The sequence below is a fragment of the Bubalus kerabau genome, chromosome 8, assembly GCF_029407905.1.
Source record: "Bubalus kerabau isolate K-KA32 ecotype Philippines breed swamp buffalo chromosome 8, PCC_UOA_SB_1v2, whole genome shotgun sequence".
Lineage (NCBI taxonomy): Eukaryota > Metazoa > Chordata > Mammalia > Artiodactyla > Bovidae > Bubalus > Bubalus kerabau.
This window is the reverse complement of record NC_073631.1, coordinates 121,525,987-121,544,412: the sequence shown is the minus strand read 5'-3', so window position 1 is coordinate 121,544,412 and position 18,426 is coordinate 121,525,987. Positions and strand designations below refer to the sequence as shown.

At 49.4% G+C, this 18,426-nt stretch overlaps 1 protein-coding gene across 1 annotated transcript in view; it reads right to left on the bottom strand.

Annotated features, from left to right (window-relative positions):
* The window catches only part of RNF32 (ring finger protein 32), a 39,084-nt gene that overhangs the window by 2,803 nt on the left and 17,855 nt on the right, over positions 1-18,426 (bottom strand). Inside the window, exons 5-7 of the mRNA XM_055589631.1 lie at positions 17,680-17,712; positions 16,814-16,938; positions 16,573-16,681 (exon numbers count right to left, since the gene is read on the bottom strand). Of these exons, the coding sequence (XP_055445606.1) occupies positions 16,573-16,681; positions 16,814-16,938; positions 17,680-17,712 (267 nt within the window). The remainder of the gene's footprint in view (positions 1-16,572; positions 16,682-16,813; positions 16,939-17,679; positions 17,713-18,426) is intronic.

Below are 18,426 nucleotides of genomic sequence, written 5' to 3'. Positions count from 1 at the left end.
AGGTCCCTATACTTTATAAAAGGAAGAATTTCTTGGAAATGCATACACAGGTGCCTCAATTAATGTTTTATAAGTCAGGTTTTCTCTGAGTTGGCTTTTCATGCAGCGTGAGAGATTCCCCAAATAGAGCTGAGAGGTAAGATGGTTTCTTTCTCCAGAATTAGCCTGCGCCAGTGCAGACCTTACACAGTCTCTGGGATGCCGAGGTTCGCTCTCACGTTAGTTCTCAGCAGAAGTGCTGACTTCAGAGATGGCAGCGCCAGGGTGTCCCACCGCTGGGGCGGGGGGACTGCAGTCTTCTTTCGGGGAGGCCGCTGCACCAGAGCACCCGCCTCGCGGGGGAGCTGCGGGCAGTGCTGATTCCAGGCCGCCCTAGCCCTCCTGGGTCAGCACTGCGGGCGGAGACAGCTGTCCGTGTTCTAACAGCCCCCCGGGCAAGGGCACTGATGCTCATTGGCAATGGGAACTGCTCTCCTAGAAGCTGCCCAGTTAAGGTTTAGGAGTCAAAGTTGTTTAACACTGATTCAGTCGTCACTCCCTGAGATGTGGGGCTTCCCTCATAGCTCAGTTGGTAAAGAATCCACCTGCAATGCAGGAGACCCCAGTTCAATTCCTGGGTTGGGAAGATCCACTGGAGAAGGGAAGGGCTACCCACTCCAGTATTCTGGCCTGGAGAATGCCATGGACTGTATAGTCCACGGGATCCGAAAGAGTCAGACATGACTGAGCGACTTTCCCTTCCCTTGCCTGAGATGTGACCACCCAGCTTCAAGTGTGCGGTACCCTCCTGAGCTTTCAAGGGTCACCTCAGGGAGTGACAGTAAGTGTGGAGGCCACGGGCATTTCTATTTTCTTACATATGTGTGTATATTATCACGCACACGTGCCGACACGTGTGTTCCTCTTGCTGTGCACACGCCCAGGGGGACGGCAAGAATCCACACCTGTCCTTGTGTCGTGTGAGCACTCGCGGCTTGAGATGCACAGCGCTGGTGTGCCCGGAGCAGCTGTGCACACAGGTCCCAGTGGCCCCGTGAGGACGCCCTCGGTGCCCCCTGCCTGCCTCCATCCTCTCTGCCAGCGTGGGGCTGTCTCCCCGCGTGCCCCCTGTCCATGTGTCTGTCTGTGAGCCGCTCTGTGCACTGGCCACGCGAGGCGCCAGAGAAGTACTCGCTGAAGAAAACGGCCGTGGCGGTTCTGCGGATGCAGCCAGGAGCTCTGGGACGGCCGGAGTCGCTGCCACCCCTTCACCTCTCCAGGGTTTTCTCCAGGACACAACCGGTGGAAATCCATGTTTTCAACAAAATACCTGACGTGTTGTGTCTCCCCTCCAGGAAGGCGGGACGCACCCAGAGGTAGCCGTGGGCCTGGGGGGAGGCGCCTGGTCGGGGGATGCTCCCGGTGTCGCAGGGTCTGTGGCACAGGCCCCCAGCTGGAAGCCAGTTCTGGGTGCGGAGGGCAGGGTCAGCGTGGATGCAGGTGCACGGCTCACCGACGTCGCTCTCACACTTGTTAACGGGCACACTTCCTTCCTCAGCCTGAATGGGAAGCATTTCACAAATGAGAAAAACAGCCATCCCTTTATCTGCAGGGGTCGTCAGAGACTTAAAATGCAGATTAACATGGAGAGTTGGTGAGAGGCTGCCGTTGAGCACAGGGAGCCCTGCCTGGCACTCTGTGACACCCGGAAGGTGGGGTGGGGGGAGGGGGGCTCACGAGAGACAGCATTCTGTATAATTCTAGCTTGTTGGCATTGTTGGACGGCAGAAACCAACATGACATTGTAAAGCAGTTTTCCTCCAGTTAAAAAATAAATTTGACTAGAGCTAATCAGTGAATTTAGCAAAGTTGCAGGATATAAAATCAATACACAGAAATCCTTTGCATTTCTGTATACTAACAATGAAAAATCAGAAAGAGAAATTAAGGAATCAATCCCATTCACCATTGCAACAAAAAGAATTAAATATCTAGGAATAAACTTACCTAAGGAGACAAAAGAACTGTACACAGAAAATTGTAAGACAGTAACAAAAGAAATCAAAGACAACATAAACAGATGGAGAGATATTCCGTGTTCCTGGGTAGGAAAAATCAATGTTGTGAAAATGAGTATACTACCAAGCTCAATCCACAGATTCAATGCAATCCCTATCAAATTACCAATGGCATTTCTCACAGAACTAGAACAAAAAATTTCACAATTCATATGGAAACACAAAAGACCCTGAATAGCCAAAGCAGTCTTGAGAAAGAAGAATGGAGCTGGAGGACTCAACCTTCCTGATTTCAGATTATGTTACAGAGCTACAGTCATCAACACAGTATGGTCCTGGCACAAAGACAGAAATACAGATCAATGAGCAAAATAGAAGGCCCAGAGATACATCCATACACCTATGGGTACCTTATTTTTGACAAAGGAGGCAAGAATATACAATGGAGCAAAGACAGCCTCTTCAATAAACGGTGCTGGGAAAAGTAGACAGCTACATGTAAAAGAGTGAAATTAGAACACCTCCCAACACCACACACAAAGAAAACTCAAAATGTATTAAAGACCAGAAACTATAAAACTCTTAGAGGAAAACATAGGCAGAACACTTGATGACATAAATCAGAGTGAGATGCTCTATGACCCACCTCCTAGAGTAATGGAAATAAAAACAAAGGTAAACAACTGGAGATCCAACCAGTCCCTCCTAAAGGAGGTCGGTCCTGGGTGTTCACCTGATGCGAAGAGCTGACTCATTTCAGAAGACCCCGATGCTGGGAAAGATTGAGGGCAGGAGGAGAAGGAAGGGGATGACAGAGGATGAGATGGTTGGATGGCATCACCGACTCAATGGCATGGGTTTGAAGGACTCCAGCAGTTGGTGATGGACAGGGAGGCCTGGCGTGCTGCAGTCCATGGGGTCGCAAAGCGTCAGACACGACTGAGTGAACTGAACTGAAACAACTGGGACCTGATTAAACTTAAAAGCTTTTGCACAGCAAAGGAAACTATAATCAAGGTGAAAAGACAACCCTCAGAACGGGAGAAAATAATAGCAAATGAAACAACTGACAAAAGATGAATTTCCAAAATATATAAGCAGCTTGTATACCAGAAAAACAAACAACCCAATCAAAAAGTGGGGAAAAGACCTGAACAGACATTTCTCCAAACAAGACATACAGATAGCTAACAGACACATGAAAAGATGCCCAACATTGCTCATTATTAGAGAGATGCAACCAAACCACAACGAGATGTCACCTCACACTGGTCAGGATAGATCATTATTAGAGAAATGCAATCAAAACCACAATGAGATGTCACCTCACACTGGTCAGGATGGCCATCGTCAAAAAAAGTCTATAAACAATAAATGCTGGAGAGGGTGTGGAGAAAAGGGAACACTCTTGCACTGTTGGTGGGAATGTAAATTGATACAGCCACTATGGAATACGGTATGGAGATTCCTTAAAAAGCTAGGAATAAAACCACCATATGACCCAGCAATCCCACTCCTGGGCATATACCCTGAGGAAAGCAAAACTGAGAGAGACACATGTACCCACTGTTCAGTGTAGCACTGTTTACAACGGCCAGGACATGGAAGCACTTGATGTCCATCGACAGATGAGTGGATAGGCTGAGGTACATATACACAACGGAATATTACTCGGCCATAAAAAGGAACACATTTGAGTCAGCTCTAATGAGGTGGATGAATCTGCTGCTGCTGCTGCTAAGTCACTAGAACCTATTATTCAGAATGAAGTTAACTCAGAAAGAGAAAGATACATATCATATTCTAATGCACATATACAGAATCTAGAAAAATGGTGCTGAAGACTTTATTTACAGGGCAGCAATGGTGATGGACCACAGAAGGCGATGGCGCCCCACTCCAGTGCTCTTGCCTGGAGGATCCCAGGGACGGGGGAGCCTGGTGGGCTGCCGTCCATGGGGCGCTGAGAGTCGGACACGACTGAGCGACTTCACTTTCACTTTTCACTCTCATGCATTGGAGAAGGAAATGGCAACCCACTCCAGCGCTCTCGCCTGGAGGATCCCAGGGACGGGGGAGCCTGGTGGGCTGCCGTCCATGGGGTGCTGAGAGTCGGACACGACTGAGCGACTTCACTTTCACTTTTCACTCTCATGCATTGGAGAAGGAAATGGCAACCCACTCCAGTGCTCTCGCCTGGAGAATCCCAGGGACGGGGGAGCCTGGTGGGCTGCCGTCTATGGGGTCGCACAGGGTCAGACACGACTGACGCGACTTGGCAGCAGCAATGGTGATGGACAGGGAGGCCTGGCGTGCTGCAATTCATGGGGTTGCAAAGAGTCGGACACGACTGAGCAACTGAACTGAACTGAACTGAATGGAGAAACAGACACAGAGAACAGACTTGCGGACCTGGGGAGAGGGGAGGAGAGGGTGAGATGTATGGAGAGAGTAACATGGAAACTTACACTACAATATGTAACATAGAGAGCCAACGGGAATTTGCTGTATGGCTCAGGAAACTCAAACAGGGGCTCGGAATCAACCTAGAGGGGTGGGATGGGGCAGGAGACTGGAGAGAGGTTCAAAAGGGAGGAGATGTGTATACCTATGACTGATTCAAGTTGATGTTTGACAGAAAACAGCAAAATTCAGTGAGGCAATTATCCTTCAATAAAAAATAAAATTTTAAAAAAAATTGGAAAAATGCAGGTTATTTAACCTAAGCTGAAGCACTGTGCCCTCACCCTGCCGGTTAGCTTTTGCAGGTGATGGGTGAGAGCACAGACGGCCTGGAGGAGCCGGTTGTGGCCCAGCAGGGAGAGGGACCACGTTGTTCCTTGACTAGCTGGGCACTCGGCTCAGAAGAAAGGTGGGAGGGTGGGCCGGCTCTGACCCCGGCTCCCCTCCTCAGGCCTCTTGGCAGCCTCTCCTCAAGCCTTCCTGCTGGGCTCTGCCCCGGCCGCCCCGCTCCCTCCACCCGCTCCCCGCCTCGCTTCTCCGGCCAGGCTAGCGCTCTGCCTGGCCGCCCAGAGGGCTCTCTTGGCTCCTTCCGCTGACACTTGTCACCGCCAGGGCTCCTTCCTTCTTCCTGTGTGTATTTCTTATCTCTTGGCTCCTCCGCTTCACCTTGGGGAGGCCCTTGGCATTCAACAAAAACGTCGCCTTGAAATTTGCAACAGGTGAGGAATGAAGGCCCACACGCCCCGCTCCCCCCACCCCCGGTACACATTCTGCAGGAGTGCCCTGCGGTCTCCTCGTGGGGTTGAGAAGAGGACACTGTCTGTGTGGGAAGATTCTGAACAAACTTCCAGTGCTGAGGCTCCATGAAGCCTCAGTATTTGGCCTGTAACACTGGCCCCAGCTTGTTGATAAACACGCGGAAAAGCCTTCTGTGCGCACTTGCGCAGTTCTAGAAGTGAGCCGGCGGGACTGTCTTCACTCCTGCGCTTTAAGTATTGAAAAGTTAGCAAGAATAATATCCTAAAAAAAGTTAGATTAGCAAATGGGCACTGACTATGCTGTGGCCGGGTCAGGGCCACGTCAGAAGCGTAGCTGTTACTAAACATTTCTTACAGGCCCGAGTCCTGCCTGAGCAGCATCCTTCTGCTCCTGTTAAGCCCTGTCACGTGCGTCAGAGGCCTTTAGTGGTTGGAAAACACACACACAAGGATGATCGGCTTCTAGTTTTCAAACTAGTGGTTAATACTAATTCTACAGAAGCATACAAAGTACATAACATTTTCCATTAAAAATGAGTATCTTCTATTGCTCTTTCTAAGCCTCACATTTCATATATTTGATAAATTAAGCAGTTACGGATTCAGGTAACTGATATGTAGAGCAATCACTGGTCATTTACAAGTACATCCCGGGGAAGAGAAAAGAAGACCCGCTCCCAGGAGTGCCCAGGTGAACTCTGCCTGCCCAGGGGCCCCTCTGAGCATCCATCTTGATGTCAGCAATTGCTTACTAATGTGTTGACTTACGGCCGCCCTCAAAAGCAAAGCGAAACGCCTGGAATTTACAGCGTATCAGTGAATCCGCTGATAAGCGTTTACTGGTTTCATGTCCTCCCGTCTTGCTGCTTGGAGCCACTTCAAGTTAGCAACAGAATGTTTGCCATCTCTATGTGATAAAGGAAGTCAAAAGGGCTGAGCAAACGTGAAGACCATTATGCTGTTTGGTGAGATGGAATGAAAAAAAAAAGTTGGAGCACCCTCCCAGGGCGGGGCTGGGAGCGGCCGTCCCTAAAGTCAACCGCAGCATCTGACAGACCCCTCACCTCGCTTTCTAAACAATGGCCCCGACTTTTAGCTCGGGTGGAGATAATATAATGCATTTGAAAAGTTTTAATTGCCGCAATAAAAGGCCATACCTCAATTATATGACATATGCTAGCAGAACTCCCAGATAAGGATCAAAGGCACTCGAGGACCGACCATGCATTCTGGGCGACACTCGGGCGTTCTGTACACACTGCGACAGGCGCGAGCGCGGCGGCTCTCGTGACCTCCCCGGGCGGCTTTGATCTGGGTTCAGCCGTCGGCGCGGGAGCGCGCCCGGCCCGCGGTGCCCCGCGGACGGCCGGCCCTGCGCGCGCGGGCGCCGCGAACGCGGGTCGCTCCGCACGCTTCCCCGCGGCGCGGGCTCAGCAGGCGACCCCCTTCCGCGCTTAGCGCGCCCCGCCTGGTGTCTGGGCGACCTCCGGTGCGGCGCAGCTTCAGCCCGCCCTGCTCCGTCTCGTCGGGAATGTGCCAGGGCTGGGGGAGCGTGACTGTGGACAGATGACCTCTGCCTTCTGCGGGACTGCTGACACCCAGCAGACGCACGGCAGCTGGGGCCGCGGAAGTCCTCATCAATTCTCCGTATTAATCGCCCTGAGACAGAAGGGCGAGCACGCAAGGCCAGGGTTCTTTTACAAGAAAGACGAATTGATTTATAAAAATAGAATGGCCGGAGCTAATCTAATCTCGAGTATTAAAGACATATCCATCTTGGTGAGGTCTTGAAACTTTAAAGGAAAGGAGCACTTCCTCATGTGTGGTGCCTAAAAATATCACAGTCTCACCCGCGCTTTGCCTTTCCTTTCTGTGGATTAGCCTTCTTTTCCCTGAAGGGAACCAGGCCAGTGGTCCCCAGGTATGGCGAGACGTTTTCACCTATCTGCCAGACAAGGAAAAAAAAAAGGGAATTCAGTGGAGTGGAACTTCTAGAGCTGAACAATTCAGTGTGGTCAGGTACTTGCAGCTTTCCTGCTGTTGAAACAGCCCTTCAGTCTTACCAGATGATTCTGAGGGCCTCCATGAGATGCTTGGGTTTAACTCTTACTCGGCCCAATGGACAGTTTTTGAAAGTTGGTAATGAGTCTGCTGGAGGCGTGGTTTCTCTTTGATCACCAGCAGACTCTGGACAGCGGGAGACCCCTGAGGTACGGAGCTGCAGGGGCTGCGAGGAGAGGGGACCCCGCTGCAGTGCCCCGACTTCACGAGCCCACAGAGGCGGCCGGGCCGAAATGCACCCATCTGTCGGCCTTGGGCAGTGAAGTGAGTGGGTCATGCGGTTTCTTCCTTCTAGTTACTGGCAATTTCAGTTTTTTAGACTAAATATAAGATGATTTTACATTGACTCTCGCCCGTGGTCAGTATGGAGATACAGCTTAGAAATGCGGCTTCTGGTTGCACAAGTCACCGCCAGTTTAAAGGACCCCTGGTTCCACAGAGAGTGATAAACGTACCATATTTCAAACTGTAGCTACTGCACATTTTGCTCTGTAAACTCTCAGATTTCTGAAATTCAGACACTGGGTCCCTAACGGCGCACTGATCTACAGTTCTGTGCAAGGAGGGTGATGGGGTGAACACGCGGGTGTCAGAAGGCAGAGCCAAAGGCAGGCCCGTGCAGGCGCCTGGCGCTCCTGGAATGTCCCTGTCACAGGGCTGGTCTCCCGCCCACTGGGGCCTTGATGAACCCCTTGCTCGCCGCGGCTTTGGGGTTTATCTTTTACTGGATCTATCACTAGGGAACCTGCAGACCCCAATGCCTCTGAAGCTGGGCTCTGTTTGGGACACACATCTGGTTCTGAAAAACTGTCAAGATGAAGACAGGGCCAAGAGTTACACTTTTATTTTAAATCTCTTAACCTGTGATTTCTAGATTTGAAAGGCTCATTATACTGACAAGCTCAAGTTAAAGTATTTTTATAGGCATTTAAAGGAAAACAATCAGCTCAAACTTTTAAAACTGAAATGCATGTTTGTTTCTTGATGAAAATAATAAAATTCTGTTTCCATCATTGCTGTTCAGCCACTCAGTCATTTCCAACTCTTTGTGACCCCAGGGGCTGCAGCATGCCAGGCTTCCGTGTCCTTCACCATCTCTTGGAGTTTGCTCAAACGCATGTCCATTGAGTCAGTGATGCCATCTAACCAACTTATCCTCTGTTGCCCCCTTCTCTTCCTGCCTTCAGTCTTTCCCAGCATCGGGGTCTTTCCCAGTAAGTCAGCTCTTTATATCAGGTGGCCAAAGTATTGGAGCTTCAGCTTCAGCATCAGTCCCTCCAATGAATATTCAGAGTTGAAATCCTTTAGGATTGACTGGTTGGATCTCCTTGCAGTCCAAGGGACTCTCAAGAGTCTCCATCATTAGAAAAATGCCATTGAATTATCTTTAATAAAATAGGGTATCCTTTTGAACTGAGATGAAAGTCTTTTTTCTAAAGGCACCTCTGGAAGATGACTTCTTTCTTCACTAACTCAGAGCTCACGGTTGTTTCGTGTCTAATATCTCTCTTATTAGGTTGTTATGGTATTGCACCGAGAGATACTTATTCTATTCACAGGATCACATCTTTTAAAAAGCACATGAAAATACCCCAAACCCCTGAATAACATGTGTATTTCAATCTGTGTATTAACATAAGCCAATGCTCCGTTGTTACTAAAAACTCAGGTGAAGACGATCATTTCACCCTGTTGGCCATCAGCAGGTTGGTGCTTTCCTGCTGAGCAGCTCGGCACGGTGGCGGCCGCTGACCCCTGGCTCCAGCGGCAACGTCAGGAGGGTCTTCTAAGCTCCCAGCGCACACGGGTCACCACGCTGCCCTGGGCCCTGGGCGGGCACAGCTCAGGGCCCGGTGCGTCATCTGTTGCCTTCTAGTAATTTTATATATTCTCTTGGAAAGTATTAGTGTAATTAATACGGAACTCTTCTGAGGATAAGGTATGAAGTAACGTCTGTTTTTCTCCTTCGCATGAATGCCGAAATTAACCGTTCTTTTCAATAGGTCTTTTTCTTCACTGATCTGCTGTGTCTCCTGACTGTAGATTTAGAATCTCTGGACACTGAGGTGGGTGATTTTCTACTGGTTCTTCACCTGTCCGTCTGTCGTTTCACAAGAATCTCAGTTACCAAAGTTTTATATATATTTTAATATTTAGCAAGGATGTGCTACCTCATTACAACCTTGTTGGGACAGAACTGATGTATACCGTGGTGTGAGTTTCCGGTACAATGTGATGACTCAATGCACTTACATGTTGGGAAGCAATCACCTCAGGAGGGTGCGTGCACGCTAAGCCGACCCTCTGGGACCCCGTGGACCGTAGCCCACAGCCATCCCAGGCTCCGCTGTCCTCGGGAGGCTCCAGGTGAGAATACTGGAGCGTGCTGCTGTGCCCTCCAACAGGGGGTCGTCTCACTCCAGGGGTCAAGCCCGAGTCTCTTAGGTACTGAAGGGTGAGTTAACACCATTTCCTGTCTGTGGTGAGGAATTCCGATCCACGTTCCTGGCAGCTTTCAAGCATCTGATACAGTGTTGTTGATGGCCACCGCCAGGCTGAGCACAGGGCATCTCACAGCCGACGCTGCCCTCCGACTGGCGTCTCCCCTTGCCCGCCCCTCTCCCGTGGCCCTGGCCACCACCGTTCTGCTCTGTTTCTGTCAGTTGGACTTTCGCGGGTTTCACACACAAGTGGAATTGCATCATATTTCTCTGTCTGATTTATGCCACTTAACATAATGTCCTCAAGGTTCAAGTGTGTTGGTGCAAATGGTAGCCTTGCTTTCTTTCTCAGGGCTGCCTTCCACCGTAAGTGCGCCACGTCTTCCTCGGCCATTCATCTGTTGACATTCAGGCTGCTTCTGGGTCATGGCCGACGTGCATAACGCTGCCATCAACGTGGGAGTGCAGAAGTCCCTCTGAGCTCTTGATTTCTCCCTTAGATGGTCAGATGCGCAGGGCTGGAACTGCTGGGTGGTACGGTAGTCCCGCTTTTACTCAAGCTTTAGTACCTCCCTGCCGTCTCCATGGAGGCCGTAGCTATTTACATTCCCACCAGCAGCGCCCAGAGGTTCCCTTTCCTCCACGTCCTCACCAACATTTGTTCTTTCTCACCTTTTCATTAGTCATTCTAACAGGCGGGAGGTGGTATCACCCTGGTGTTGATTTGCATTTCCCTGATGATTCCTGAGGCTGAACACCTTTTTCATGCATCTGTTGCCTGTGTGTGTGTCTTCTTCAGAAGAGTGCCTAGGCACCGCCTCTGCCCATTAAAAAAAAAACCAGATGGTTGGGTTTTTTTGTCTGTTGAGTTGTATGAGTTCTTTATATATTTTGAATACAACCCCCTTATGAGATTTATGATTTGCAGATATTTTCTCCCATTCTTTAGGTTGTCTCTTTTCATTCTGTAGACTGTTTCCAGTGACGTGCAGAAGCTATTTATTTTGATGTAGTTTATTTATTACTTTTTAGTTATTAAGAACATTTAATCAATAAAAACACAAACTGAACACTTTCGGAGAAATCTGGCTTCCATCCCTAACTTCTCTTCTGTCTTCCCTCCTTTCCCCTCAATTAGGTTTTTAATTAAACGCTTTATTTGTGTTGGCGTATAGCTGATGTAGCGATGTTCTGATGGTTTCCGGTGGGCCATTTATTAATTTTAGCTTTTGTTGGCTGTGCTTTTGGTGTTGTCTCCAAAAATATCATGGCCAAGATCAGTGCCAAGATTCCCCCTGTGCTTTTTTCTAAGAGTTTTGTGGTTTCAGGCTTTAAGTCTTTCACCCATTTTGGGTTAGTTTTGGTCACATCCTCTGTCTGGATTAACTACTTCATCAGTATACAATGGTCTTCTCTGTCCGCTGCAGCTTTAACGTCTGTTTTATCTTACAGAAGCACAGCTACCCCCCCTCTCTTGGTTTCTACCTGCATGGAATATCTTTTTCTGTCCCTTCAACGTGAACCTATTTGTGCCCTTACTGGTGGAGCAAGTCTCTCTGTAGGCAGTTTTGCTTTTTAATGCATCTGCTCATTCTATGCCTTTTGATTGGACAAATTCATTCATTCATATTGAGAGTCATCACTGCGAGGTAAGGACTTCCGGACGCCCCCTACTGCCTCCTGTCTGACCCTAGTCCCTGTCTTCCTCTCTTCCTCCCTCGCTGGTCCTTTGTGGACTGAAGGTCTTGCAGAGTGGAGTGCTCTCTTGCTTTCTCCTTAACTCAGCGTGTCTACGGTAGGGTTCTGCTGTGTGGCTGCCACGAGGCTTCCGTGAAGCATCGCACAGATGCACTGATAACTGACTGCACACGCTCCACCCTTTTACTTCCCCCTTGTGTGTTTGTGATGTCACAATTGACATCTTTTTATAGTACTGACAAATATCCTCACCGAGGAATTACTGTAGCTATGGTTATTTTTAATGCTTTGTCCTTTAACCTTTATAAGGGAGCAGTATCGCACAATATCACAGTATTAAGAGTATTAATTTGACAGTGTGCTTTCTTTTGTTTGTTCCCATGTTACTAACTGGATTTCCCAAGTTAGTAAAGAATACTCCGCCAATGCAGGAGACACAAGAGGCAAGGGTTCGATCTCTGAGTCAGGATGATCACCTGGAGGAGGAAAGGGCAGCCTGCTCCAGTATTCTGGCCTGGGCAAGCCCATGGACAGGGGAGCCTGGTGGCTGCAGTCCACGGGCCACAGAGTCCTTCCTGAAATCAGCATTCAGCCTGAAAAACTCAAGGTTCTCGGGAGGTGGGTCTAGAGATGAAGGCCCCCAGCTCCCATCTGTTTGGGGCAGGCTTTGCTGCCTGTCCTTCATTTCTGAAGGACATCTTTGCTAGCAGAGGATTCTTGCTCGGCAGTTTTTTTTTTCTTTTTAGCACCTTGAATATATCGCCTTCTGGCCTGTGAGTCTGATGAGACCCACCGATAGCTTGTGGGCATTTTCTTAAGTTAGTTATAAGCTTATTTTCTCTTGCTGCTTTTAAGATGCTGTCTTTGATTTTTGACAGTTATTATAATGTGTCTAGGAGAACGTTAAATTGCATTTGTTTGGTGACCTATGAGGTTTACCAACTTGGATGTCTAAATCTCTCCCCCATCTGGGAAGTTCTCAGCCACTGTTTCTTTATATACTATCTGCCTCCTCGCCCTCTCTTCTTCTGGGCTCTAATAATTTACACACTGTTCCTTCTAACGTACTCCAAGGATCACACATGCTTTCGTCACTCTTCTCTTTGTTCTCCCCTTACTGAATAATTTCAGAAGTTCTGTCTTCTAACTCACACTCTTCTGTTTGAACCATTCTAATGTTTAGGCCTTCTATTAAAGTGTTGTTTTTTTTTTTCATTTCATTCATTGTATACTTCAGGATTTTCTTGGTTCCTTTTAATTTTTCTATCACTCGGTTGCATTTCTCACTTTGTTTCCATGCTGTGTTCCTGAGACTGTGGAATGGTTTTCTGTGTTTCTGGTAGCTCACTGAGCTTCCTCAAGACACTTGAGCTCTTTTCCATGAACATCCCAGACCTCCATGTCTCTGGACTCCGTCACTGGGAAGGGCAGTGAGCTCCTCTGGCATTGTCACGGTTGCTTGGTTTTCACGTTCCTTTCATGTTTACTGTTGACCCAGGATCCGGTCAAAGACTTTTCATTACATTTAAATGTTCTATCTCTCAACTATCTTTGTTCCAGAACATTCCTCTTTTTTTCTTTATGACACTGTTCTGTTGAAGTCAGCTGTTTCACAGAGTATTTCTCATTTCGGGTCCACCTGCTTACAGGGGTCCCTGTGGCTGGGCTCAGGGGTGTAAGTGCAAAGGCGAAGCTCTGTCCCAGTGCTCCACGTGCACACGAGGGGCTCAGGGGTCACTCTGCAGTGACTGGCATCGTGGCCCCTGGGCTGAGAAGAGGATTACTGGACTTTTCCAGTGTATGCACTTCTCCTCTTGATAGATTCTGACTCATCTCTGGGGTGGTTCCTTTGAGACTGTGTGTGAAAAATGCAGTTCCCCAACAATCTTTCACCCAGCAGCTCACAGTAATTTACTGATATGGTTCTCAGACTGTTATCTGTGTACATCTGTGTAGTCTGGGTGTATCTATAGACTCCTGGGTGATACGAAACTCAGTGACTTAGTTTAATCATCTCTCAGATTCCACACAAGCATGCTGGCACTTAATGTTGTATATTAACATTTCCTACATAATCCCTAGGAAAAGGTGACTCTTCATTGGAAAAGTCCCGATTCTGAGAAAGACTGAAGGCGGGAGGAGAAGGGGACGACACAAGATGCGATGGTTGGATGGCATCACTGACTCCGTGGACATGAGTCTGAGCAGGCTCCGGAAGATGGTGATGGACAGAGAGGCCTGGCGTACTGCAGTCCATGGGGTCACAAAGAGTCAGACACGATTGCGACTGAACAACAAGATCATACTTATAGCTCAACAAGTGAGTCCATCAAGTTGGAAGAGGAAGGAAAAGTTATCAAATCACAAGAGTCATTCAATAAATGATAAGAAGTGGTCTGTATCATAAAGGACAGTCTCTGGGCTCCACCTAGGAAGGCATTTAAGTATCCAAGGCCTCCAGGAGCCACCAGGAGCAGGGACAGGAATGTATACTTCTGCCAATCTGCTACCTGATGTAAATTCAGTCTTCACTTATTGAAAATGAGGTTTGGGTTTACAGATGTCTATTGTTCATGGCCAAACGGGATAAGTGGGCTGGGGTGAGGTGTGAAAATATTGTGGACAAGATTTAGGAAACTACCAGAGAGAGCCGGGGATTCTAGATTTCATAAATTTAAAGAGGCAATTATGCCTATTTGTGCAACAAAGTAGGAGTATAACTTCACTAAGTTAAAATGCTTCTGGTGAAGAGTGACATGAAGTATGGGGTGTGTGTGTGCAGCCGGCTGAGCCGCTCGACTCTGCTCCGTGTGAATGCAATGGGTGGTCTATGCTTTCAAAAGTTATCTTAAACTGATGCATGAAAATAAAAAAATTATACACAGAAGGTAAAATGACTATTGAGTCTGTCATTAAATTTTTCCAAGCGGAAATGATAATTTCTGATTTGAGAGCCCACATATATTTATGTAATAATTATATATAATAATTATTATTATATCTTATAAATTATTAAGAGGAGCAGAGAGAATAAGCCTCACTGTCAGACTAAGAATGCAGAAAAGCATGAAAGGGACATAAGAGGAAGAGGAAAAACCAACATGGTAGACAGTCGCTTACTGGCTCAGAATGAACCACGATACGTGGGATCGCAGTCTCCGGTGGAGGTGAGACAGCGGCCTGTGGAGGAAGTGACAGCGGCCCCATCCAGGCTGGGGGTGGTGAGCACAGGGGCTCCCTGCGGGGAAGGGCCAAGGCTCTCTGGAGAGGACGGTAGACTCGGTGGAGCTGGGAGCTACTAAGGAGGTGAGCCTGGTGCTCCCTGAGACGTTCGGGGTAGAGGCTCACTGTCCAGGAAACAGTGAGGGCGGCATGTGTCCTTTCTATCGAGTCCCTTATCCGGAGTTTTAGCCGATCTGCTGTTTCTTCTGTAAAATGGGGACGCTTGTGAAAGGCCCAGGTGGCAGAGAACTCGGAGGTTTTCACTGGGGCGCCTGTAGCCGCCCAGGCCGCGCCCCTGCCGCAGACGTCCTCCGCGCCTGTCCTGCGGGGTGAGCCCCAGATTCCCCATCCACGGCCGCCTCCTCCCCGTTTCTGCCCCCCTCCAGCGGCCATCCCGCCCGCCAGGGAAGGGGGCCGCCCCGGGGCAGCTCCAGCCCGCCGCGCTGGGCCACAGAAGGGGCTCACTCCACCCGCGTCAACCTCTGAGTCATCAAGAGACTCGGTATTTTAAGGTCCTTGCTCACATGCTGCCTTTACTGGTGTCCTACTCCTGAGCGCAAATCAGGTACACTTTCTCGATTAAGTCTGAGGCATGGTGATTTCACATGGGCCATGATTCTGATTTTCTTTTGTGCATACTGACAGCTACCTTGCTTGGAACCCTTACCTAGCGACCAGAAAGGGCATTAGAAAAATCTGCTATGATCGCTGCTTTGTGGTCAAGCTAAATCCACCTACTTTCAGGGACGCTGAAGAAGCCTCCCACCCGGGCACGCAGAAGGATGATGGGGTCGTGAGACTCACTGACATCAGCCCCGCAGCCTGAGGTCGGGCAGGAGGTCGGCCGACGGCCCACGGTGACCCCCTCCCCAGCGCATGGGGCTCAGTCCTTAGGCTCTGGATACAAGGAATCACACAGCCGGAGAGAGGGCACCCCTTGCAGGGCGAAGGGTAACTTCCTATCGCTCATTATCCCACGTGGGAGTGCAGGCTAGAAGACAAATGCGTTTAGAAAGGATGGAAATAAATGGGAGTGGTGCTTCCGCAGACAACGGGCATAGGACAGTGTGACTGCGGGTTTGCCCCCGTGATTCCAGGTGACGCCGTCACAACGCCATCCCCTCTGCAGGGCGCGCCTACAAAATACGGAATCGCACTAAAGCCGCGCACAGACCAACCTGAACGACATAGTAACGTTTACAGTAAACGCGGTCTCCAGTGCCCATGGTGGGCTAGGCCCTCCGCTCTGCGGGGGAGACGACGGCCTTCGCAGCACAGACGGGGCCCCAGGCAGGAGCCGGGGTGTCGCCCGGGGCCGCAGAGCTGGGGTGCAGGTCGGGGCTGGCCCCTCCTCTGCGCCTGGCCTTTCTGTATGAGGCGCGTAAGGGAAAGTTGTTAAACAGACCAAAATATTATGCACACACACAGGTAAAAGCTGGTTAAAGGAAAAGGCAGAAACCGCAGTTACTTATTTCTAAAACTCGCTCCCACTTTGGTGACGCCAGGAGGCCCTTCCGTTGCTCAGGAGGAGGTGTGAAACCTTGAGCAGGCTCCCTTTCTTTTCTCTGAAGAGATGAGTTGATCTAAATCGCTGTCATAAGGTGGACACACAAAAGCTTGCTCTGAATTTCACCTTACCCAATTTTACAAGTTCTATGATGGAGAAGGAAATGGCAACCCACTCCAGGACTCTTGCCTGGAGAATCCCATGGACGTAGGAGCCTGGTGGGTTACAGTCCCTGGGGTCACAGAGTCGGACACGACTGAGCGACTTCTCTTTCATGAGGTGACTAGAAAAGGGAATCTGAAAGTATTTACCGTCAGGGTTTGAAAGCCAGTTTAAGGGGCCGGCATTCCACCGTTTGAAAGAGCCTAAACCTGAAGCCTGGCTCAGGGTGTCGCGCCCCTCAGGCACGTCGGGGTCACACCCACCTTGGCTTCAAAGAACTTCCTCCTCAGCTTGGCATCTGCGGGTGGCACCGTCCGCCTCAGGTCCCGGTACCACCTCCTGACCACGTGTCCGCGCCAGGATGCCTGGATCCTAGGGTACAGGGGGCCGTCAGCCCGGGACGGCCCCGGCGGAGGGAAGACCCACACCCCGCAGCCCCCAGAGCGCGCCCGGGCTGGCCTGCCCCGCGCGGGCGGGCACGCATCGCGGGCTCGGGCCGCTCACCTGGTCGCACACTTGATTTTGAAGAGTCGGGCCCCATCGCGGATCACCCGAGTTTGGTACTGGTTCTTTCTACAGAGAGGACAGGTTTTTTTATTTGTGAACTTTTCAAAAGCCTGAAGGCAAGCCTGAAGGAAAACATTTCACTTGAAATTTCACGAGTAATTATGTAGAAACAACACGTTTTACTTCTCAGGTAATTATAGTGTTCTTTTCTCGCATAATTATGAGACTTGGCCCAATTTAGATTATGAAGGGAAGAAGTTTCATCAGATGTTAACACCTTCCTCATGAAAAACGATATTTTACAAGAATGTACATGCAGGCACATCAAACACTTCTGAGAAGCCCTGTGTGAAGGTGGATGTCCTTGTGTTCAGGCCACCGGGCAGTGAACTCGGAGGGAGCGGGGCTCGCCCACGCCGGCGGACGTCACTCGCCACACTCTCTCCTAGGGACATGTGCAGCTCTACCACCATGGAGAAGTCACAATTTTCAAATCAGGATGAGCCCTACTCTAAAGTCACATTTCTAGCCGTCAGTGGTGACTATGGATAAAATAAGTGGCTCTTTTCAGGAGCCGGAAGCTGAGAGAGGGCTTCCTTGGTGGCTCAGTGGTAAAGAATCTGCCTGCCAATGCAGGTTTGCTCCCTGGGTGGGGAAGATCCCCTGGAGGAGGAAAAGGCAACCCACTCCAGTATCCTTGTCTGGGAAATCCCATGGACAGAGGAGCCTGGTGGGCTACAGTCCGTGGGGTCGCCCAGAGTGGGACACGAGTGAGGGACTTAACACCAAAGTGAGAGGCGGCCCTGCCCTCTGAGCTAGGAGGGCGCCGTGGCCCCGGGGGGCGCGGAGTGGGGGCTCCTCACCCTGTGGAACACGTGTGAGCAGGAGAGCAGCACCTGTTCAGAGAAGACAAAGGAGGTTTGAAGCTTAAATTAGTTTAAACGAGAAGCAGCATAAATGCATTAATTAAAAGAAAAGTTCTGAGTCTTTGAAAGGTAAGCTGTGTTGCTTCTTTGAAAAAGTTAAGAAGCAGATTAACAACCTTGATATTTACAATATTCGGAGTTAAAGTTTAGCATGGCACAGGTATATAATCTCCACAAGAGAAACTTAACAACAATCTGAAACATCAAACGAACAGAATATTGCTACAGAATAAGTGTATATTTAAAAATGAGATGATTATAAAAAAGAAGTATTTCTGGGCAGATCCTAAGAAAGAGCACAGCTGGCAGGGACCCAGGCTGGGGGCAGGGTGCAGAGGACAGAAAGCAAACACCTTTTCTTAGGACTCTGTTCAACTCAACTGCTGTCTCAAATTTAATGAGCACTAAATCCCAGAGACACATGAATTACTTTTTCTCCTTTAAATGCAGGGCAAGGGTGGGCGCCAGAAAATTCCACCTTTCTGTGACCCACATTCCCACTGAATAATGGTATCCTGTTGTTGTTCAGTCGCTTAGTCGTGCCCAACTCTTTGTGACCCCATGAACTGCAGCACGCCAGGCTCCCCTGTCCCTCATTGTCTCCCAGAGTTTGCTCAGACTCATGTCCATTGAGTCGGTGATGCTACAATATTCTGGGTTGAGATGTTATGTCCAGACTGTCTA